This window comes from Marmota flaviventris, chromosome 3 (genome assembly GCF_047511675.1).
Source record: "Marmota flaviventris isolate mMarFla1 chromosome 3, mMarFla1.hap1, whole genome shotgun sequence".
Classification (NCBI taxonomy): domain Eukaryota; kingdom Metazoa; phylum Chordata; class Mammalia; order Rodentia; family Sciuridae; genus Marmota; species Marmota flaviventris.
This window is the reverse complement of record NC_092500.1, coordinates 51903159-51928054: the sequence shown is the minus strand read 5'-3', so window position 1 is coordinate 51928054 and position 24896 is coordinate 51903159. Positions and strand designations below refer to the sequence as shown.

General features: G+C 34.0%; 1 protein-coding gene across 1 annotated transcript in view; it reads left to right on the top strand.

Moving 5' to 3' along the window:
* Positions 1–24896, top strand: part of Lemd3 (LEM domain containing 3) — a 65365-nt gene that overhangs the window by 20513 nt on the left and 19956 nt on the right. The window contains exons 2-3 of the mRNA XM_027925602.2: positions 16718–16755; positions 20856–20922. Coding sequence (XP_027781403.1) covers positions 16718–16755; positions 20856–20922 — 105 coding nt within the window. The remainder of the gene's footprint in view (positions 1–16717; positions 16756–20855; positions 20923–24896) is intronic.

Sequence of the window (24896 nt, the reverse complement as noted above, 5' to 3'; positions counted from 1 at the left end):
AAATCTCTTAGAACAGTGAGCTGCCATCATATTTAATAAATTACAGTATTTCATTAGCATAAACTCCTCTGAGTGCCAAGTTAGCTGTCACACAGATGCCTGGTATTATTTATAGATTTGTATCTAACCTTTGTGGGTCGTCTTATTTTTATTTTCTATTCACTTGTCACTCTGCAATAATTTAATTTAACTGCCAAATGTACAAAAATAATTTTCAAGAAGAAATCTGTTGAAAGTACTGAAAGGCAGAACACTCAAAAGTTTTGGACCTTGAGCAGTATAGTAAGCAGACATGCTGCTTTGTCTTTATTTGAATATGTTCTGTCTACTGTTTTTCTTTCCAGCATTTGGGAAAACTGCAGGCACGTCTTTGGCAAGTTTAGATGGAGATAGCAGCCTGATTGTTTCCTTTAGAACTTTGAGCCACTGAGATTTGTTTTTGTATGAAGGCTCAGGGTGTAGGGAATTTATTATTAGTTTTGTATTTTATTTCAAATTGTTGATATTTTCTTTAAGTCTGAAAGTCTTTGTTCAGAGTAAACTTTTTAAAAAAAATTTTTTTTAGTTGCTGATGGACCTTTTTTATTTATTTTTTATTAATTTGTATATAGTGCTGAGAATCAAACCCAGTGCCTCACACATGCTAGGCAAGTGCTCTACCACTGAGCCACAACCCCAGACCGCAGAGTAAACTTTTTTGGGGGGCATGGAAACTTCAATTTTAGTTACTAGTCAAATTTAAGAATTATAAATCCTATGGAAAAATTTTTGGAATTGTGTATCTCTTTTGTGATATCTATTCATTTTTGGAAGAAATAGCCTTATTAAAGGTTTCTAAATGTATAGTATTTTGGTATTCTCTTGATTTGATAGGGATCTAACTTTCTAATTTAGTCATATTTTATTCAGATAAGTGAGACTAGTTCTATAAAATCATTGATAGGTGAATTACTTTCAACTCACTAACTTAATAAGCACTTCAGAAAATAGCTAATGAATATTTGTGGACATTTACTTTTAAGACTACTAGACAAAATTACATATTTTGACAGAAAAGTCAAAACATTAGAAAAAATGTGTTGTTTCTTAGTTATTTTAGTAAAAAGAACTTAAGATTTATTTGTAATGTAAATTATGTGAATTGTATAAGATTAGTGAGACCTTTAAAAAAAAAGAAAAGCCTTTAAATTACAACAACTCCAATTTTTGTTTGTTTTACTTTGTTTTTGCAAGAGGAGGAATTTTCTGTTTGCAGTTTATAAATATTTTAGATTGAATTGAAAGAAAATTTTTTTTGTGTGTTAAGCTGCAGCTTTTAAAATTGAAGTTTTCAACTGACGTATTTAGGTTTTGAAGTAATCTTTAACAATTCTTTGATAGAAATTTTAGTTTGATTTTATTTTTTACAGTACTTGTAGATTCACAGCAAAAAAAAAATTGAGCAGAAAGCACAGAAATTTCCCGCATACCTCTACTTCTACACATATGTGACTTTCCCCATTATCAGCATGCTCCACTAAATTGGTGCAGTTGTTACAATTGATGAACCTACATTGATGAATCATTTTTACCTGAAGTGCATAGTTCACGATAAGCTTTACTCTTGGGGATATACACTGTAAGGACTTGGACAGATTTATGATGACATTTATTTGCTGTTATAGTATCATTCAGACTAGTTACACTACCCTAAAACTCCTCTGTGATCCACCTATTTATCTCTCCATCCCCTTTAACTCCTTGGTAACCACTGATTTTATTTCTTACTGTCTTCATTGTTTTGCCTTTCTTAGAATGTCATATGTAATTGTATAGTATGTGCTCTTTTTAGACTGCCTTCTTTCACTTAATAACATGCATTCGAGCTGCTTCCATTTTTTTTTTTTATGGCTTGATAGCTCATTTCTTTTCAGTGCTGAATAAATAATCTATTGTCTAGGTGTACAACAGTTTGTTTATTCATTCACCTATTGAAGCACATCTTGGTTGCTTTAAGTTTGAATAATTATGAATAATGCTGCTGTAGACATCCATGTGCAGGTGTTTGTGTGGACCTAAATCTTCACCTCCTTAGGGTAAATACCAAGGAGCATGATTATTTGATTATATGGGGAGAGTATGTTTACTTTTATAAGAAAATACCAAACTTTCTTCCAAAATGGATGTGCCGTTTTACATTCCCACCAGCACTGAATGAAAGCTCCTGCTGTTCCATGGCTTTGCCAGCATTTGATAATGTCAGTGTTCTGGATTTTGGCCATTCTGAGAAGTATGTAGTGGTATCTTCTAGTTTTTATTTGCATTTCTCCGATGACATGATATAGAATGTCTTTTCTTCTTTGGAGAAGTCTGTTGAGTTCTTGACCCATTTTTTTATATTGTTTGTTATTATTGAGTTTTAAGAATTCTTTGTATATTTTGGATAACAGTGCTTTACCAGATACATTTTGCAAATACTTTCTAACAGTCTGTGGTTTCTGTTTTGATTCTCTTGACAATGTCTTTTGCAGAGTGAAAATTTTAAATTTGAATGCAGTCCAGCTTATCATATCAGTTCTTTCATGCCTTTGGTGTTATAGCTAAAAAGTCATTGCTCATCCCTGGACCATCTAGATTTTCTCTTATCTCCTAGAAGTTTTATAGTTTTAGGTTTTACATTTAGGTCTGTGATCCATTTGTTAGAGCAGTGATGAAAAGAGACATCCTTGCCTTGATCCTGATGGTAGTTGGAATGCTGTGTATATCTCATAGTTAAGTATAGTGTTAGCTATAGGTTTTATTGTTTTTGGTGGCATTTGTGAAGTTGAGGAATTTCCTTCTGTTTCTTGGTTACTGAGAGTTTTTAAATGTCTCTCTGCATCTACTGATGTGATCTTGTGATTTTTTTTTTCTTCTTTGGTCTTTTGAGGCGATGAATTACATTAGTTGATTTTTGACTAAACCCTACATACATGAAATACATGCCACTTGGTCTGGTGTATTATTCTTTTTTATACATTGTCGGTACCAGGGATTGAATCCAGGCACTTACTCCCGAGCCACATCCCTTTTATTTATTTATTTTTTTAAATTTTGAGACAGAGTTTCACTAACCTGCTCTAGCATTGTTTAGGCCACGCTAGATTGCAGCAGCTGCTTTTCAACTGTGATCCTCCTGTCTCAGCCTTCTGAGCCACTGGGATTATAGCCAGTGTGCCAGGCTACACTCTTGAATTATTTAAATTTTTTTTTTCTTTTGGTAGTTGTAAATGGACAGAATGCCTTTTTTTATTTGTTTATTTTTATGTGGTGCTGAGGATCGAATCTAGGGCCTCACGCATGCTGGGCAAGTCCTCTGCTGCTGAGCTATAACCCCAGCCCTATGCTCTTGAATTTGATTTACTGTTGTAGAAGATTTTGTAGAGATGTTTATCTGTAGTTTTCTTGTAATGTCTGTCTGGTTTTGCTATTAGGGTAATGCTGGCCTCATAGAGAATGAGTTAAATAAATATTCCTTCTCCTATCTTCTGAAAGATTATAGAAAATTGATATACATTCTTAAATTTTTGGTAGATTTCACCATTGAACCCATCTGAGCACAGTGTTTTGGAAGATTATTAATTACTGATTTAAATTCTTTAATAGATTTAAGCCTATTCAGATGTTCATTTTTTTCTGTCAGTTTTGACAGATCATATCTTTCTAGGAATTGGTTAGTTTCATCTTGGTTATCAAATTTGGGGACACAGACTTGTTTATAGGACTCCTTCTTTTAATGTTCATGGGATCTATAGTGATGTCCCTTTTCATTTCTGGTATTAGTAATTTATGTCTTTGTCTTAATCTGCCTAAAGCCTTATTAATTTCATTCATCTTTTCAAAGAATCAACTTTTGATTTCATTTATTTTTCTCTATATTTCCTGTTTTGTTACATTGGTTTCTACCTTAATTTTTGTAACTTTTTCCTCTGCTTATATTGCGTTTAATTTGTTCTTTTTCTAGTTTTTCTAGGGTAGAAGCTTATGACTGATTTTAGGTCTTACTTTTACAATATATACACATTCATTAATAAATTTTTCTCTAAGCATTGCTTTTGATGAATCCCACACATTCTGAAAAGTTGTGTTTTTATTTTTCTTTTGTTCAAAGTGTAAATTTCTCTTGAGATTTCTTCTTTGACCCAAGTATTATTTAGAAGTGTGTTGTTTCATCTCCAACTGTTTGGGATTTTCTAGCTATCTTTGTTTTGATTTCTAGTTTAATTCAGTTGTGATTTGGTAGCAGACCTATTATGATTTGTGTTCTTAAGTTGTGTTTTATGCCCCAGAATGTGGGCCTTCTTGGTGAATGTTCCATGTGAACTTGAGGAAAATGTGTGTTCTGTTGTTGCTGGATAAAGCAACAGTAACCTTTACATCCAGTGTTGTGGAGTTCAACTATGTTCTTACTGCTTTCCTCCTGTCCAGCTCTGTTCATTTCTGAGTTGTTAGGCATATACACATTAAGTATTGTTCTGACTTTTGGACTTATTGATGTGGAATGCCGTGACAGTTTTCCTTGCTCTAAAGTTTGCTGTATTTGAAATTAACACATGCACTTCTGCCGCAATCTGGCTGGGCACAAAATAACCGAGCCGCCACACAGCCTTGTAGGTTCAAACAGCAACCTTTATTCCCGAACTCTCACCGGCCCTCTACACACACTTCCCTGGAACACACTGCCTCCACAGGGCTCCACGCGCGCGTCAATTCTCTCAGAACCCCTCAAGAACTCAACAGGAACTCCAAAGTAGCGGGCGCCCGAGGCAGCAGGATCCGCCTTAATCCCAGAGCAGGGTCACCTTTCAACCATTCCCTCTAGCAAAATGCCAGGTGTCATTCCGACTAAACTGGCTCTCAACACACTTCCACTTTCTTGTGATTAGTGTTAGCATTGTACAGCTTTTTTTTTTTTTTTTGTATTGGGCATTGAACCCAGGAGCATTTAACCACTAAGCCATATCCCCAGCCCTTTTAAAAATATTTTCTCTAGAGACAAGGTCACACTGAGTTGCTCAGTGCCTTGCTAAGTTGCTGAGGCTGGCTTTGAACTTTTAGTCCTTTTGCCTCAGCCTACTGAGCCTATGGGATTACAGGGTGTGTGTGCCACTGGGCCTCGCTGTACAACTTTTTTCATCTCTTTTCACTTATCTGTTTCTTTGTATTTAAAGTGAGTTTCTTGTAAACAACATATATTTGATTCTTGTTTTTTGATTGACTCTGATATTTTAATTAGTGCATTTCACTTAACATTTAATTACTGACAGTTGGATTGATATCTGCTGTAATTGTTACTGTTTTCTATTTGTTGCCCTTGAACTTTGTTCCTATTCTTGTCTTCCACTCCTTCCACTCCTTTTCTGCCTTTGTGATTTCAGTTGAGCTTTTTTTTGAAGTTCATTTTTTTCCCTTCATAGCATATCAGACTTCTTTTTATGTAATGCTGTAGTTTGCATTATACATTTATAACTAATGCAAGTCCACTTTCATATAACACTGTACTGCCTCACAGATACAACTCTTAATAAGAAAATAGGCCTGATTTCTCCCTTTCTGCCTTGTTTCATTGCTATCCTTCATTTTATTTATTTATAAAAATATGTAAGTACACATTTATACATATACACACAGACATGCTTAGGCATCCAATCAAATCCATTGTTCCGGTTATTACTCGAACAAACATCAGATTAATTGAGAATAAGAAAAATGAAGGTTTTATTTTACTTTCACTTATTTCTTTTCTGATTCTTTTCCTTTTTTGATATAGATGCAAATGTTTTACTGGCGTCATTTTCCTTCTCTTTAAAGGACTTCTTTTAATATTTCTTACAAGTCAGGTCTACTAAGCAACAAATTTCCTCAAGTTTTGTTTTTCAGAAAAAGTTTCTGTTATTTCTAACTCTTGTAGGGTCATTTTGCAGGGCATAGAGTTCTGGATTGGTGGCTTATTTTCTCTGAACACCCTAATATTTATTCTACTTAAATACATGGTTTCAGAGGAGTTGATGTCATTCTTTTTATTATAAATATTAACTTATTAATTACATAGTTTAATGGGTTTCGCTGCAACATTTTCATACATATTTCATGCTTTAATTGTATCCATATATGAGAAACAGTATGTGATGCTTACCTTTCTGTGTCTGATTTATTTTTTTTAACATGATAACCTGCAGTTCCACCCGTTTACTTCCAAATGAGCTGTTTTCATTTTTCCTTATAACTGAATAATTCATTGTATATATATTTATGTCATATTTATCCATTCATTTGCTGATGGGCTAACCTAGGCTGATTCTGCAACTTGATTAGTACTTTAGTAAAGATAGTATAGATGTATCTCTTTTGACTACTGTATATCATTCTTCATTCCTCCATAGGTAACATGTTTTTTCCTGTGGCTTTTTTACTTGATCTTAGCCAAAAGCCCAAGAAGTGATTCCTGTGGCTTCTTCTAGAATTTTTTTCTTTTTGTGATCAGAGAGTGGATACCGGGGATTGAACTCAGGGGCATTCGGCCACTGAGCCACATCCCTGGCCCTGTTTTGTATTTTACTTAGAGACAGGGTCTCACTGAGTTGCTTAGCACCTTGCCATTCCTGAGGCTGGCTTTGAACTTAAGATCCTCCTGCCTCCTGAGCCGCTCAGATTACAGGTGTGTACCACTGTGTTCTGCAGATTTTTTTCATTTATCTTTTGTTTTCTATAGTTTGAAATTATATGCTTAGGTGTTTTTTTTGTTTGTTTGTTTTGCTTTTTTGGCATTTATCTCACTTTAGTGTTCTCTGGACTTCCTGGATCTGTGAATTAGTGTTAACGTTAAGTTGGAGAAATTTCAGGCTATGATGTCAAAAGTACTGCTTTTGTCTCTTTCTCTTTCTTCTTCGGGTTATTTTCATTTTGAAAATGTTATACTTTTTGTAGTTGTTTCACAGTTCTTAGATTTTTTTTCCCCTCCAGTCTTTGTTTTCCTCCTTTGCTTTTCAGTTTTAGAGTTTTATTAAAATTCCTCAAGCTGGGTCCATTCAAGCCCATCACAGGCACTGTACCATTCTTGATCCAGTGGTTTTGATGATTAGCATTTCTTTTTGTTTCTTTCTTAAAATTTTCTTCTCATGTTGCCCATCTGTTTTTGCACATTGACTACTTTAACTTGTTAATTATAGTTGTTTTAAATTTCTAGTCTGATAATTACAACATCCCTGCCATATGTGAGTCTGGTTTTGATACTTGTTCTGTGTCTTCAATTGTTTTTTTTTTTTTTTTCCTTTTAGTCTGTACTTGTAATTTTTTTCTTGATAGCCAGACATAATGAACTGGGTAAAAGGTATTGTAGTACATAAGTCTAGTAATGCGGTGGTAAATTGTATTTGAGGGCAAGAGAGCATTCTGTAGTCCTCTGACTAGGTCTCATATTTCTAGAGCCTGTACCTCTGGATTATTAACTTTACCCCCACCCTGCAAATGGGACTTGATGGCTAGAGTGGTCTTGAATTGAACATTTCCCTTCTCCTGTGTGTTTGTTTTCTCCCAGATCATGTAGCCTCTGCTAAAACCCAGCAGGTTAGGCTCTAATTAACTAGTTTCTCCTGAGGACAGATTTTAGGAACAGAAACGACTGGCATATTTTAAAATTGCCTCTCCTCTCCACCTAATAGAAGTACATGGGGATATTTCTCTGATATCCTTTGTGAGGAACTGGAAAAGCTCCTGGAGGCAGAGCTCATAAAAGTGTGGGCGCCCTATATGATTTTATCCTATTGGAGTATACCTCCCCGTGTTGTTCACAATGAACCACCAGTAGTTTGTCAAGTACAATTCAGGTTTTCCTGTCCTGGCACTGGTTCCCTGTGAGGTAGCTGCTCAGAAATAACTAGTTGTGTGTTTTGTTCAGCTAGATAGTGATTCTCTACTTGCCACTTGGGCTCTCCATTTTTGCCAGTAGCAGGTTGCCATATAACCTTGCTTATCTTGTGGATATGAGGAGTTGTTGATTATTCACTTTGTTCAACTCTTCTTGTCAGGACTGAGGAGAAATTTGAGAGCTTTTTATATGCCAGGCTGGAAACTCAGACCTCTGATGAGATTGTAGCCCTACCAACACATATTTCTTGTTTTTTAAAAATTCATTTTAATACTAAAGCATACATTTTATATATTTATATTTTCCTCCCCTCATATTTTATTATGAACATTTTTAGACAGAAAATTGAAAGAATTGTGCTGTCAGTACTCATATACCCGTATTACCTAAATTCTGCTGTTGAAAATTTCAGTATTTCTTTTGGATCTTATTTGCACTCTATTTATCCACCCATCATTCATTTTTTTTTTCTTGAAAATGTATTTTCTCCTCCTCTTCATCTTTTTTTTTTTTTGTATTAGGGATTGAATCCAGAGGCACCTACCACTGAGCCACATCCCCAGCCCTTTAAAAAAATGTATTATTTTGAGACAGAGTCTCACTAAGTTCCTGAGACTCACTTTGAAATTGAAATCCTCCTGCCTCAGCTTTTCCAGCCCCTGGGATTATAGGTGTATATCACCATGCCTGGCTTAAAAATGTATTTTAAAGTAAGTTGAAGATATTGATATACCTTATCCTTATATACATCATGCATATTATTAACTAGATATTGGGTTTTTTGGGGGAGGGTAAAACTTATATACTCAGGTCTTTAACGTACCATTAGATACATGACAAATGCATAGAGCTGTATAACTTAAATTCCTACAGGTATAGAACATTACCTTCACCTCTAAAACTTCCTTGAGTCCAATCAGTTCTCTATTGATTTTTTTTTTTTTATCCATAGATTAGTTTTGGTACTTTATATCTCATACTTTATCTCTACCTCTACTATTCCCAAAGCAGCATGTTTTCAGAGCATGGTACATAGAATATGTTCCATAAACTGTTGTTGAGCAGGCTGTGGCTAGAAGTTTTTCTTATAATTTTTGTTACAGAGATCCCAAACTTGGGATACAATTCCAATGTGAAATTAGAGGTTGAGTAAAAAGATAAGTACTTTCATTTATAATCTGGTATCAGTTTTCCCCAAGGGCATCTTCATTTTTATGGTGAACAACATATGAGACTTTGAGATGATCATGAGGTTGAAAGAGACCATAATGTCGTCCCCCCCATTTTTTAAAATATATTTTTTTAAAGAGAGAGAGGGAGTGGAAGAGAGAGAGAGAGAGAGAGAGAATTTTTTAATATTTATTTTTCAGTTTTCGGTGGACGCAACATCTTTATTTTTATGTGGTGCTGAGGATCGAGTCCCGTGCATGCCAGGCGAGCGTGTTACCGCTTAAGCCACATCCCCAGCCCCCCCCCCCCATTTTTATTGGTATAGTATAGATGTACATAATGATGGGATTTATCATTATATATTCATACATGCATACAGTATAACAATATAATTTGGCCAATATCACTCTCTAGCTCTTCCCTCATCCCTTTCCACCTCCCACCCTTTGGTTCTTTTCCTCTACTGATCTCTCTTTGATTTTCATGAGATCTGCCGCCCCATCCCCCTTTGTTTTTCTTCTCTAGCATCCACATAATGACAGAAAACACATGACCCTTGACCTTTAGGATTTGACTTATTTCACTTAACATAATGGTCTCTGGTTCCATCCATTTTCCTGCAGATGACATAATTTCATTTTTCTTTACGGATGAATAGAACTCTATTGTGTATATCACATTTTCTTTATTCATTTATCTGTTGATGGATACCTAGGTTCCATAGTTTTGAATTGTGCTGCTATAAACATGGGTGTGCATGTATCTCTATAGTATGATGACTTTAATTCTTTAAGATAAATACTTAAGAGCCGAATAGCCAGTTCATGTGGTGGTTCCGTGCCTAGTCTTTTGAGCAACCTCCATACTGATTTCCATAGTGGTTCTACTGATTTACACTCCCACCAAAAGTTCCTTTTCTTCACATCCTCTCCAACATTTATTATTGGTTGTATTCTTTTTAAACAAAAATGTTTATTTTTTAGTTGCAGTTGGACACAATACATTTATTTTATTTATTTATTTTTATGTGGGGCTGAGGATTGAACCCAGGGCCTCACATGTGCTAGGCAAGCGTTCTACTGCTGAGCCACAATCCCAGCCCTCGGTTGTATTCTTGATGACTAATATTCCTGTTGGTGTGAGTTGAAATCTCAGGGTAGTTTGATTTACATTTCTCTAAATGTTAATGATGTTGAACGTTTATTTTTATGTATTTATTGGTCATTTGTATTTCTTCTTTTGAAAAGTGTTAATTCATTTGCCCTATTATTAATTAGGTCATTTACTTATTTGGTGTAAAGTTTTTTGAGTTCTTTATATATTCTAGATATTAATCCTCCATCAGAAAAATAGCAAAGTTTTTTTTTTCCATTTTGTGGGTTTTCTCTTCATATTCCTAATTGTTTCCTTTGTTGTGCAGAAGCTTTTTAATTTGATGCCATCCCATTTATTTACTTTTGGCATTATTTCCTGAGCTTTAGCTGAAAAACTAAAGCTTAAACCAGAGACTGATGAAAAACTAGAAGACCTGTAGAATATGAGAAGTGGAGAGCTTTTGAGTTCTTCCTATCACTGTTAATCAATTTTCATTGCTGTAACCAAAATACCTGACAAGAACTACATAGAGGAAGAAATTTATTTTGGCTTATTGTTTCAGAGTTTTAGTCCATGGTTGGCTGACTCCATTGCTCTGGGTTCAGGGTGAGGCAGAACATCATGGCGGAAGGGTGCATCAGAGGAGGACTGTCTGTTCATGGATGGCCTGGAAGCCGAGGGGGGGTGCGGATGTAGGGGATGGTGCACCCTCATAGGGTCACTCCAGTGACCCACCTCCTCCATCCATGTCCTATCTGCCTACAGTTAATCACCCATTCACACTGAGGTGGACCAATCAGATTACAGGTTACAGCTCACATAATCTAATCATTTTACCTCTGAATATTCCTCCATTAATACAGGAGCTTTGAGGAGACACCTCATGCAAACTATAACACTCTCCTTCCTTTTTCTTTCACTCATTATCCTTTTCTAGATTTAGACCTCTATAATCCAGATAGATAGATAGGATTACATTGAAAGGTTATTCATGAGTAAAACAAGGATGATCAAGCATTTACTTTAGGCGAGTTTTATAGTAGACAATAGATAATTTTTGTCTGATTTGCTAAGTACACATCAAATAAACTGAGCTTGTCTTGTAGAATGAACATGTCTTTAATAAAGCCATGAAACAATTGGAAAATTTTCAGAGAACAAATGGGCAAAATGCTGTGTTGAAAAAGAATGTCCTGCCTTGTTCACCCTGTCCATATTTAGATCAGTCTAGCTGATGGCGAAATGCAGAAGTGTTTGCCACACAGGTGCAGTGTTCTGCAGCTGTTGGAAACATTCCCTCTCACCCTCTCACTACTCCCCCTACCTTCTTTATATATAATTATGTTCTACTTAAACCATTAATACTAGAGATGAGATTTAAGAATTTGAATATCTCTTTGCAAAAAGATGTAACCTAGAGAGCAAGGAGCTGAATTTAACTGCCTAGATGACTTGAATTTTCCTAAGATTAAAACCTAGCTAGCCCTAAGTTCATAGAACTTTAGAATTTAAGAGGTTGCCTTTGGAAGCCCATGTTGCTAGAATTGCTGCTGTCTAGAATTTGAAGGCAGGGCTTGCTTATATTTATTCATTTCTTGATCTCCTGCAGCTAGCATGATTGGCACTTAGTAGGCACTTGATGTTTGTGAATCTTTTATGTTGCAAGATGAAGCCAAATGAAAATGTTTAGATATAGTATATCTAAACCAGATACTATATCTAAACTAGAAATTATGGTTATTTTAAGTGGATGCCATGTGTTAAGTTCCAAAGCAGCCCTATGAACAGAGTGCTGTTGCTGCAGAGAGAAGGGGAGTGAGTAATTCTGCTCATGGCAGACATAGGACACTTTATATTATGTATATTTTCCTAGGCTGCAAAAGAAAGCTTTTTTCAGAGATAAGTTTTTTTCTCATCTAGGAGCCAACAGCATATTCTTCAACCCTCTTATCCACATTTTTGTCCTTTTTGATGCATTATGTTATAAGGAGATTAAATTAATGATTTCCTATCTGAACATTCTTGATAGTGCTTTCCTTAAATCAAACAGAATAAGTATTTTCTGTGGTTATTTCTATAATGAAAAGAATGTAGATTTTGTACTCGGGTTTAAATTTGGTCTTGTTGAATTCCAGCTGCATGTACCTAAAGGAAACAACCTAATCTTACATTTCATTGTCTCTGTTCACAAAAATGGGATTACTCCCTGCTCTAAAACAGTGGTAATGTGAGGATGAAATGATTATATGACAGCAGTATTATTCCTGGCACATACTAAGAGCTCAGTAAATGTAATTTCCATTTTATTCAAGGAGAAGATTGTACAAGTGTTCAGAACTATAGTACCTTTTTGACATTGGTGAAGTGTTACTCAGTGAGGCTCAGTGTGCCTTCAAGCTTCTATTTGTTCAGTATATACTTAGTACCCAGTATACAAGCATTGAGATAAGAAGAGATTTTAAATTAAAAGATAGTAAAGAGGGCTGGGGATGTGGCTCAAGCGGTAGTGTGCTCGCCTGGCATGGGTGCGGCCCGGGTTCGATCCTCAGCACCACATACAAACAAAGATGTTGTGTCCGCAGAGAACTAAAAAAATAAATAAATAAATATTAAAAAAAAAAAAAGTAAAGATACTGAGAACAAATTTACAGGGATTCTGAGAAGAGGGAAGTTAAAATAAGTTACAGTAGTTTGATATCCTTCCTGATTGGAGCATAGCTGCTGCCTTGTTCCTCAAGACAGGAGAAATAAAATAGAAACTGTTCAGGTATGAAGAAGAGCTGAGAGATCAAAGGCCTAGAGTCTTCCTGGGAAAATATTTTTTGTTCTAGAAAAGCTGGAAGAATCCTGAATGTACTATTACCTGTTTTTCTGGGTCCATAAATAGCAGATCCTTTATGTTTTCAATGCTTAGGACGCTGAAGCCAGAGAGTGAGCTGCCCCTTATTGCATGTGTCTTTTAAAGCATGATCCAGGTAACACATACTCCTAGTTCTCTGAGGTGTTTCTCTTAAAGTACAAAGCCCTTCAGATTCTGTACTGACTTATTTCCTTAATCTTATTGATTGGACTTCATTTTTCTTATCTCATCTACTCTATCCAGCCATACTGGCTTCCTTCCATTTCCAGGAGTAATGTGGTTTGAAATGTTACCACCTCATAACCTTTAGACTTGGCTATTTTTTCTATCTATAAGCATCAAACTTTATATATCCACATGGCTTATTTCCTCTGGTTTCTCGGGTTTCTATTCAAATGCAATCTTAATAAGCTTCCTCTGAATGTCTTGTATAAAATTGCTTCCCCCTATCATATCAAGCACTAGTCCTTCTGTTTTCCTTCCAAAGAACTTAGAATCATCTGACATATATGTATTTTTAAAATGATTTGTTCATTGTCTCTTCAGATCCTATTGGGACAAAGTTCCATGAGGGCAGGGATTTAAAAAATCTTTTTTTTAGTTGTATGTGAATTCAATGCCTTTATTTGTTTTTGTGTGGTGCTAGGATTGAACCTAGTGCCTCACACTTGTGAGGCAAGTGCTCTACCACTGAGCTACAACTCCAGCCTGGGATTTTTTTTTTTTTTAAGTGCCAAATTTCCATTGTCTAACTCAAAGTTCTCAATAAAAATTTGTTAAATGGATACACTGTTATCCCCTGAGCTATTAAGAAGAACTTTTATAAAGTCTGACTTTTCTGGCACTGTGAAACCAAAACAGAGCCTTTTCGAGAGATCATTTATTTAATTGGTTAATATAAGCATGTACTTTGAAGTATATCGACCTATAGTTGAGTTTATAATTTGTTCCTGTTTATCTGGGAATTCATAGTGATTGATATATTTGATTTCAGCTTAAAAGAATGGAATAAAGTTTGCAGTTAATGAAAGGATCAGTAAAACTGGTAATGTTTTTGAAATTGGTGGGAAAGGGTTGGAAAAGGAGAAACTAGTACGTGTCTAATAAATATCACAAGAATTAGTTCCTTTGGCAAAATGTGATGGGAAGTCATTAGAAGATTTTGAGGGATCTAATTAAACAAACATTTGAGGAATTTGATTTTTAGTCATTAGGATAGATTTAATAAAAAGAGAAGTCAGAATATTACAGACATGTACAAAGATTATGGACATAAATTGTTTGGTGCATTTGAGGTTTGAAATAATCTGAACAAAAACATTGAAGAAGAAATGGCCAAATGAGGAGAAATTGAGGAAAAGCAATAATGAAAAGCTGATGGAGTTGTATGGTATAAAGGAAGACAGGTTTAAAAAAGTTGTTCCTTTAGAGGGTTAGAAGAGTAAATTTTGAAGTACCATCTTGGCATTACTATTATTTTAGAATATGGGATAAGATATATAATTCATTCTTGGGTCTTCCTAGAAAAGAAACATAATAAATGATGTGGCAAAGTTTTGCTGCTGGCTGCTTTTGAAATAAGTTTTCTTTTCTATAGTTGCCTAATTGGGAACTGGTGTTAGGTTTTCTTGCTAGGGGTAACAATGTGTGTTATTTCCGTTAAAGACTCTGTAATTTGGATACGATATTGGTGTGTTTTTAGAAATACTGAAATGATTTGGAGGAAAAAAGGTTAGATATATCAAGATACTTCTTGCAAAAATTTGAGGGGTTTTAGAGTTTCTGCTTTTTTGGATAGTTTCCTTCTGAAACTTAAGGCTATGTTTTACTTCTACCATTGTTAATTTAATAAATTTGTCTGTTAATTTAATAGGTGACAATATGGGGAAACAAGTTGCATAGGGAAGAAAGTATCCTCTTGGCTTTTTAGATATGTTATGCAAAATTGTTGTTCTTGTTAGCTTTCTCTGTGTTATCCCACCCTATACCTTCTTACTTGCTCAGAACTTACCCTCTTCTAGCTTCTTGTCAAATACAGTTTTTGCTTTGGTGTTAGCACACAAAGTACCCAGGTAGCACCATCAGCATTTTTCAGGCACTAACTCTATGTCCAGTACTGTCTTGGCTTTAGTCATATAAAGGTGGATGAAATGTGGTTCTGTTGTGAGAAACTCACAGTGGAGCAGTCTGGTGGTAGAACATTCTTATTTATTGATATGCTTTCATAGTGATACTTGTATAAAATGAAAAAATAATGCTATCATTTTTATTTAGAACTGCATGCATTTTCCTATACAGAATAAATTTATGTTAAGTAGATTGACAAGGTATTATTTTTGGTAGTATGGAATTAACTATAGCTTTATTTCAAACTGTTGAAATTTTACATAAAAATGTTATTAAAAAGTATTTCAATCCATGTGTTTTGATTTTTAATTTTTAATCTCTAAGTTACATTCTTTCTACTCCCCTTTTAAGTTCTTTTGATTATCTATTTTCCCAAAATTTTTCTTCCATGGTATTAAAGTCGTTTTGTTGTATGGGAAAATGTTGTCCAAAAATCTATTAGCAAAATAAAATCTCTTGTGATGATAACAGGATACATTTTTTTTTTCCTCTTGCTTTTTTATTGTACCTTGTTAAACTGGTCTCTCAGATGAACTTTCTTAGAATCAGGCAGTTCCTGGTTCCTATGGGACTTCCTGTTTTCTCAAATAAAAATAGAAAAGCATCTCAGAAAGGAAACCTGGTCAGTGTGAACTACTTTGTAAGATCAGCTAGTTTTAGTTGTGACCTAGATTATATAGATATATAATCTATAACATATATAAAAGTTTTCAACTGACAAATTTGAATATTTTTGCATATACTATAAAGAGAGATGATAGAAGGTTCTGAATAATCTTGAGATGCCATATATGTTCAACCATTACTTATTTATTATGGGGGGAAAGGATAGGAAGATTGTATGGAAAATATGAAATCCTTTCATTATAATTTAATATTTTATTGGAAATTCTGAGTTGTTTAGCAGCGAGACCTAATTCTTAGCTACTTTGATCAGTATATTTTTTTCTTTCTACTTTTCCATATGTTAGCAAAGATGAGGAAGATGTTCTTTAGAAGTTGGAATTCTAAATATTTAAAACTTAAAGCATCTTGTAGTTAAGTAGTAAACTACTTAACTACTTGTAGTCTACATTTTGAAGAGAAATCAAGTTAAGGTGCAAGCATGATACAGTCATTAACAGTAATAATGGGTAGTATGCATTAGTATATATTAAGTGCTTGACACTATACTAGGCATTTTATGGATTATCTTAATACTGACAACAATTAGGTAAAGTAGATGGATCATTGTTATCCCTCTTATATAAAAGAAGAAATATAGCTTAGAGTGGCTAAGTAGATATTAGTTTAAAGGGATGTTGCAAAAAGTAGTAAAGCTGGTACTTGCATTCAGTGCCTGACACAAAAACACTTTCAATGATTATGAGAAAATTGTGAATTCAGAGTGAGAATGGTCATTAGAGTATGTCTGAAAAAATCACTTCCCTTTCATTATCATCAGTTTGTTTGCATATTTATTTGCATATTTACATTCGGTTTTAGTAAAGAATATACTGGCATTTCAGTGGGCTTGTTTAGGGGGGTTTAAATTCTTAAGTGATGCTAATAGTTCTTTTTTTTTTTCTTTTCCTTGATAGTAAAAAACCCCTTTGATGAAACATTTGGAAAAATACAAGTAAGTAAAAGACCATAATACTGATACTTTGTATTATGTTTTATGATGAAAGTATTAAAATGACAACTTTAAAAATAATAATTTTTAAGTTTCTTTTAGTCTCAAAAAAATACATTTTCTTATTCCGAGTATTCCTTAACTACAATGTGATTAAATTTGACACATATTTTCTCCTAAGGATTGAACTGTTTATCATTTTGAAGCCAACTGCTAAGTAAAATGGAAGTAACATGTTTTCTATGGATCTGGGTCTTACACTTAAGTATTAATGTATTAAAGTATTAAGTTTTAAAAGTGTGTCTTTGTCTTATTGTTGGATGCCTTAGCAGTTTTTGTCCTCTTTGTCTTCATCTTGTCTCTGAATCTTTCACATCATAAATTGGCATGCCTAGGCAGTAAAGGATTTAAAAAGAGTTCATTTCAAAGAATGCTATAATAAATTTTTTTGCTACGATAATTTTAACCTAGATTTTATTTACATAAAAACATTTTTCACTTACCATTATTATAGGTACTTTGAAGGTTAAGATGTTTAATCTTTTATATATGTATGTGTGTTTAATATATATATATATATATATACACATATGCATTCATATATACAATAATGCACACCTTGTTAATTTTTTATTATAGCAACTGACAGTTACATAGACTATATAGAAATGTTTGTTTTCATACTTGGATGGAAGAATGTTTAATAAAGAAGTAATCAGACTCACAGAATATTAAATTGTTAAGAGTGAACCTTTGAAATAATTATGTTCAATAATATTCTATTGTGATGACATTTAAAATAAAGTTGACTTTATCAGTTGCAGTATTGAGTTTAGCAATATGACAATATCAAAATTTAAGGTTAGTACAATATACTCACTGAACTTTGGGAATACAGGACTATTTCCTTCTGTGTAATTTTCCCCTTGGGGTAAACTGAAGTTCTGAGCCTCTGAATGATAGTAATAATTATAATGAAGATAATGGCAGTTCACTTACATGGCAGTTCACTTACACTAGTGTTTATTCTTTGCCAGGCACCATGCTAGGTGTTTCAAGTCCATTATCATTTAATCAAAGGCTTGATAATAGTTAAAAATGTCATTGAAGAGAAAATGGTTGAGGATAGAGGAGAGAAATATTTAAAGGTTGACAGTATATGAGAAAAATTTTGGTAGGGTCACCCTACAGGTTTTTCAACCTCATGAGTTAAATGTTTGCTTTAGGAAATGATATATATAGAAAAACAGTAATCTGAACCTAACTAAAAACAAACAATTAGAAGGTAGCAAGTTTAAATTATAAAATTATTTTTGTTTAATTAAAGTTACTTGAAAGCTTTTTTGTATTATTAGGTCTTCAGTTTGTAGGGGAGATAAAGGAAGCTAGTAGTTAGACATTTCAGACTGAAATGTTAGGAGGCAGTCTGAAAAACAGAGAAGAGAAGAGTGTAATAAAACTATAAACCAATAAGAATGTAACTTTAAAAATTTTATTTGTATACTTTTCAAATTTTCTGCTACTTTAGCGTATCTGCTACTAAAACTAATTGAATCAAAGCCTTTCTATTTTTTTTCAAAATAATTATGTTCAATAACATTCTATTGTGATGACATTTAAAATAAAGTTGATTTAATCAGTTGCAGTATTGAGTTTAGCAATATGACAATATCAAAATTTAAGGTTAGTACAATATACTCACTGAACTTTGGGAATACAAGACTGTTTCCTTCTTTATAAATATATATAAAATATTTATATATTTTATACTTAATAACATATATCATGGCAATCTTACTTAATTGGTCATTTGGATAGCACTTTAGGCCCTGTAATATATAGACATCCCTTTGAATGAGTTTACATCAGAAAAATGATTTTGGGGGAAAAAAATGATAGTTGAGCTTTCTGAGTGCTTGAATTCTTTGAGAATATAACGGTATTTTTGGGATCCAGTTGGTTTTGTTATTAACAGCTATCTAGGTAAAAGAAATATCTGTGATTCAGAAGATAAAGTTTATTATCAAGTCTTTTATGTTTATTAAAGACATAATCACAGAGGACAGGTACCAGATATTTAAATTTTGTTTTTGAAAGGAGGATAAGGATGGGTATGATCAAAAGATAGAATAAAAGGGAAATCAGTCTCTTCTTCAGATGAGAAACACTTCAGAACTTTCATTTGCCTTAACTCCATAACTTAATTACACACACCTTGGTTTTATATATCAAGTCCGTAAATTACACTATGATTGGAACTTCTGCTCATTCTGTTGAACATTTGTACTGAAAATCCTTTGCAATTTACTGTATCACAAATGCATAGCTTTCAGAATCTTGGGTTGCAGCTCCTACTTTTACTTTTTATGTCTGATTTTTTGCAGTTTGCATTTTTAATCCTAAGTGAAGTTAATGATTGGTTTGATAAGAATCTTGTTGATATAGAGTTGAGGGGAAGAAAAGGTAAAAGGTTTGAAAGACAAGTAGTCAACTGAAGGAATATTTGTGTCAAACAACATAAAACCAGGACTCTGGTGGTAGGATCATGGAACCTTTGATGAGTTTTTCCTCTTTCTAATGTCACTGAAAAACAAAACGAAATATTGACAAAAACATGTTACTTAGCCAGGTGCAGTGGCACACACCTATAATCCCAAGGACTTGGGAGTCTGAGGCAGGAGGATTGTGAGTTCAAATCCAGCCTCAGCAACTTAGCAAGCCCCTAAGCAACTCGGGGAGACCCTGTCTCTAATAAAATATAAAAAAGAGCTGGGGATGTGGCTCAGTGGTTTAGTGCTCCTGGATTGAACCCTTGGTACCGAAAAACTCCACTAAAACATGTTACCCACAGTGTGCAGACTTAGTTTCTTCTTTTTCTGAATATAAAGCATGAAAACAAATGGATAGATAAGGTTGCATGTCATTAGACACATAGATGTTACTTTCCCTTTTATATCATGTCTGAATTTGCTCCAGAGGAAAGAAAATAATAAAGACAAGTCTCCTGATGAATCAGTAATTCATTTTAGATAGTGTGATAAGCAATGACCCCCCTCCTAACTTACCCTTCTTCATTGCTTATATTGGTCTGTCTTCTTGCAGTTGCTCTTAGATTGGGGATATCAGGGTTTTAGAGTACTTGGCAGAGAGCTTAGACTATGCCATTACAATAGTTCCCTGTCTGGACTCCTTTCATCCTATACTTTCGTGTCTGAGTAATATCCCTGATATACATAAGTCTGGTTTACTTTCCTCCTAAATTTTCAGATTCTTTGTTTTAGTATCCAGCACTCTGTGGCAATTAATTCCAAACTACTTTTCTAGTAGTTTACTGAGTCAGACTAGGTTACTTGTTACATAAGAAATTTAACAATTGTTTTGTGCCATCATGCCTTTGTTCATGCTCTTCGTTCTGCCAAGGGATGCTGGTCAATTCTATTCTTCCAGTGAAACCTCAAATACTCTGCTCCACAAATAGGTCTTCCCTTACCTCCCTCTTATATATTTGCATTTTAGTTTGCAACTGTAATGTAATGCTGTGTATGTTTTTTGAACAGGAATCATCTTATTCTTTTGGTCTCTTACTTTGCTGACAGAACAGTTCTTGACTCCTACTTCTTCATTGAACATTTGTTTCAGTTTAATGGTTCATAAGTTTATACAGGGCCACCTTGGAAGCCTATGAGAGGATGAGGTCAGAGTGCTTAATATTTCTTCCCTTTGTTTTGTGTGGTTGAGGCAGATCAAAACAAAATAAAGGAAAGCCTTGATGTAAAACAATTCGTGAGAATGGTATCCATAGCTTAGAGAGGGATAGAAAGCTTTTCTTAGTGGATGGGTGAGTTTACTAAGATTACAAAATCTTGTTAGCACCAGTCACAGTGCCAACTTCTTGATCATCCTCAAGAAAGTAAAATCTTTAAAGTGATAACTTAGATTTGTAAAGTAGGGTTCCTTAAAATATGGTGGCCGTGATTTAAATATAAATTTGTCTTTCAGTGAATGCAGAACCCATGATTTTAAATTTCCTGTTTTTCTTTTGGAATAACAATATACTTTTTTCTTGGGATTTGATATTTCATAATAACTTCTTTTAATTTTAGGAAAGTGAAAAGAATCTTATGATGAGCACATTATACAAGCTACATGATCGATTGGCACAGCTTGCAGGTAATTGTTTAGCATTCATAGTCTCTAAAGATGTTTGTAAAGATTAATTTGCCTATCTAGTGTGTTGTATCAGTGGAAATTGTCTTTCCAAAGCGCATTGTCCTATTTGTGGAATATTTTTCATTAGAAATTTTTATTACCTATGCATAGTACATTTTTCAATTTATGTAAATTTGTTTAGTCAAGGCCTTTTCTCTCTCTGCCATGAATTATTATACATATGTATACTGTATATAATTTTAAAGTCAACCTAATTTCTTAATTGCATTAATAGAAAAAAATTCTGGAATTTTAAATATTGGTTGAATTGGGTAAGTAATGAATTAATTAAAATCTTGGATTAAATATAAAAATGCAGATTTTCTTTTGGTGGTTATATAGGTGTCATTCCTTTGGACAAAGTAAACATATTCTAGAATATTTTTTCCTGGTTCATTGAATTTTCCGCATATGCTGCTGTTAAAAAGTTTTTGAACACTCTTGAGTTATCAGCATGTCTACAATTAGAATAAATTGTTGCTTAAAACATATTCTAGAATATTTTTCCCGATTCATTGAATTTTCCGCATATCCTGCTCTTAGTTAAAAGTTTTGAACACTCTGAGTTATCAACATATCTACAATTAGAATAAATTGTTGCTTATGAATTAGTATCCCATCTGCATAATGCAAAGTACCTCTATTTTTCCCTAGCCCCCCACCTATTGTGAATTAGCATCCTCACCAGAGAAAACATTCTGCCTTTGGTTTTTGGAGATTGGCTTATTTCACTTAGCATTAGTATCAAGTAGCTATTAGTATCAGGTAGCTATAGTAGCAATATCTGTTTATTATCTTTCACTTTTTAAAAAATTATTCTTTTACATATAACCTGAAAGAAGAGACTTTGGATTTCCTTCTTATAATTAGTTGTAAGAAAATAATGTTTTTTAGTTCAGGTCTTTAATTCTCTTAAGTTTTTTAAGCTTATAATTCATCACTAAAAGTCTTTATATTGACTGGCTGTCATATTTGTGAATTGCAAGCTAATGACATATATTTATTACACTTTAACATCCCAAAATAGGCTATTTTCTAGCTATGAAATCCTGATGTTGCTAATACCAGCATCTATAGTTATCTCTGTAACATTGTCTTAAGAAATGTAATCTGGGGCTCATTATATTAACACAATATGCTTTTAAAGGTCCAGATTTTTCTTCTAGAGTAGGGGTTGCCAAGCTTTTGTGCTTGGCCAGATAGTAAATATTTCAGGATTTGCTGGCTGGACTGCCTGTGTCACAACTATTTAGTTCTGCTGTTATAGCATGAAAATAATAATAAATTCTACACAAATGAATAAGCTTGGCTGTATTTCAATAAAACTTCATTTATACAAACCATCAGCAGACCATATTTGGCTCTGGGATACGGTTTGCTGACCTCTGCTCTAGATCTATGGAATCTGAGTCTCTGAGGATCCATTATAAAGTTTGAAGACTTGTTTACCCAGTAGGCACTTTTTTCCTTCTTGAAACCGCTAGCATTAAAATGTTGCATGAACAAAGCTGATAAATAGGAACATTGTTTCTTTTATTATAGAAAAATTGCCAAGGATTTTATTTTAATTTTATATATATTTTTTGTTTTAATTAGTTAAGCATGACAGTAGAATGCATTTTGACACACCATACATAAGTGGTTGTACATGTTGTAGAATCACACTGGTTGTGTAATCATATATGTACATAGGGTAGTAATGTCTGATTCATTCTATTATCCTTCTTACCCCCTTCCCTCCCTTCACTCCCTTCACTCCCATCTGCATAATGCAAAGTACCTCTATTTTTCCCTAGCCCCCCACCTATTGTGAATTAGCATCCTCACCAGAGAAAACATTCTGCCTTTGGTTTTTGGAGATTGGCTTATTTCACTTAGCATGACATGCTATAGCTCCATCTATTTACCTGCAAATGCCATAATTTCATTCTTCTTTAAGGCTGAATAATATTCCATTGTGTGTGTGTGTGTGTGTGTGTGTGTGTGTGTGAGAGAGAGAGAGAGAGAGAGAGAGAGAACATTTTCTTTATCCATTCATCTGTTGAAGGGCATCTAGGTTGGTTTCATAGTTTGGCTGTTGTGAATTGAGCTATTAGAAACAAGTATGTGGCTGCTTCACTGTACTATGCTGATTTTAAGTCTTTTGGTTATAAAACTGAGGAGTGGGATACCTGGATCATTCCAAGTTTTGTGGGGAATCTCCATATAGCTTTCCATAATGGTTGCACCAATTCGCAGTCCCACCAACAACGTATGAGTGTACCTTTTTCCCCACATCCTTGCCAAAATTTATTGTTGCTTATATTCTTGATAATTGCCATTCTGACTGGAGTGAGATGAAATCTCATTAATTTTGATTTGCATTTCTTTAATTGCTAGAGATGATGAACATTTTTCATGTTTGTTGATCAGTTGTATTTCTTCTGTGAAGAGTCTGTTCAGTTCCTTAGCCCACTTATTGATTGGGATGTGTGTGTGTTTGTGTGTGTGTGTGTGTGTTAAGTCTTTTTGCGTTCTTTATATCCTGGAGATTAGTTCTGTGTCTGAGGTGCATGTGGTAAAGATTGTCTCCCATTCTTGTAGGCTCTCTGTTCACATTCTTGATTGTTTCCTTTGCTGAAAAGAAGCTTTTTAGTTTGATTCCATCCCATTTTTGATTCTTGACTTTACATCTTGTGCTTTAGGAGTCTTGTTAAAGAAGGCAGTTACTAAACCAACATGGTGAAGATTTAGGCCTACCCTACTTTTTCTTCTGTTAGGCGTAGGATCTCTGTTCTAGTGCCTAAGTCTTCAATTGACTTTGAGTAGAGTTTTGTGCATGGTGAAAGATACAAGGTTTAATTTCATTTGTTACATATAGGTTTCCAGTTTTCTCAGCACCATTTATTGAAGAGGTTATCTTTTCTCCAATGAATGTTTTGGGTGTCTTTGTCTAGTATGAGATACTGTATTTATGTGGGTGTGTCTCTTGTGTTTTCTATTCTGTACCATTGGTCTGTGTGTCTATTTTGGTGACAATACCATGCTGTTTTTGTTACCATGGCTCCATAGTATGGTTTAAAGTCTGGTATTGCGATGTCTTCTGCTTCACTTGTCTTACTAAGGATTGCTTGGCTATTCTGGGTGTCTTATTTTTCCAAATGAATTTCATGATTGCTTTTTCTAGTTCTGTGAAGAATGTCATTGGGATCTTATAGGAATTGCATTATGTAATGCAGAATGCCTTTGGTCATATGGCCATTTTGATTGTGTTAATTCCGCTTATTTAAGAGCATGGAAGATCTTGCCATCGTCTAAGGTCTTTAGTGTTCTGTAGTTTTCATTGTAGAGTTCTTTTACCTCTTTTGTTAGATTGATTCCCAAGTATTTTATTTTTTGAGATTGTGATTGGGCTAGTTTTCCTAATTTCTCTTTCAGTGGATTCATCACTGATGTATAGGAATGTGTTTGATTTATGGGCGTTGATTTTATATCCTGCTACTTTGCTGAATTTATTTATTAGTTTTAGAAGTTTTTCTGGTGGAGATTTTTAGATCTTCTAAATATAGAATCATGTTGTAGGCAAATAGTAATAGTTTTGAGTTCTTCTTTTCCTATTCATATCTCTTTAATTTCTTTCATCTAATTGCTCTGGCTAGAGTTTCCAGGTCTATGTTGAATAAAAGTGGTGATACAGGGCATCCTTGTCTGTTCCAGTTTTTGGAGGGAATTCTTTCAGTTTTTCTCCATTTAGAATGATGTTGGTCTTAGTCTTAGGATAGATAGCTTTTACAATGTTGAAGTATGTTCCTACTATCCCTACTTTTTCTGATGTTTTGAACATGAAGGGGTATTGTATTTTGTCAAATGCCATTGTCTTTAAGTCTTTAATTGGAGTTTTATGCTAATTTAAAAAACTACTGAAAGTAATATGGCAGGAAAAACTTAAATTTAAG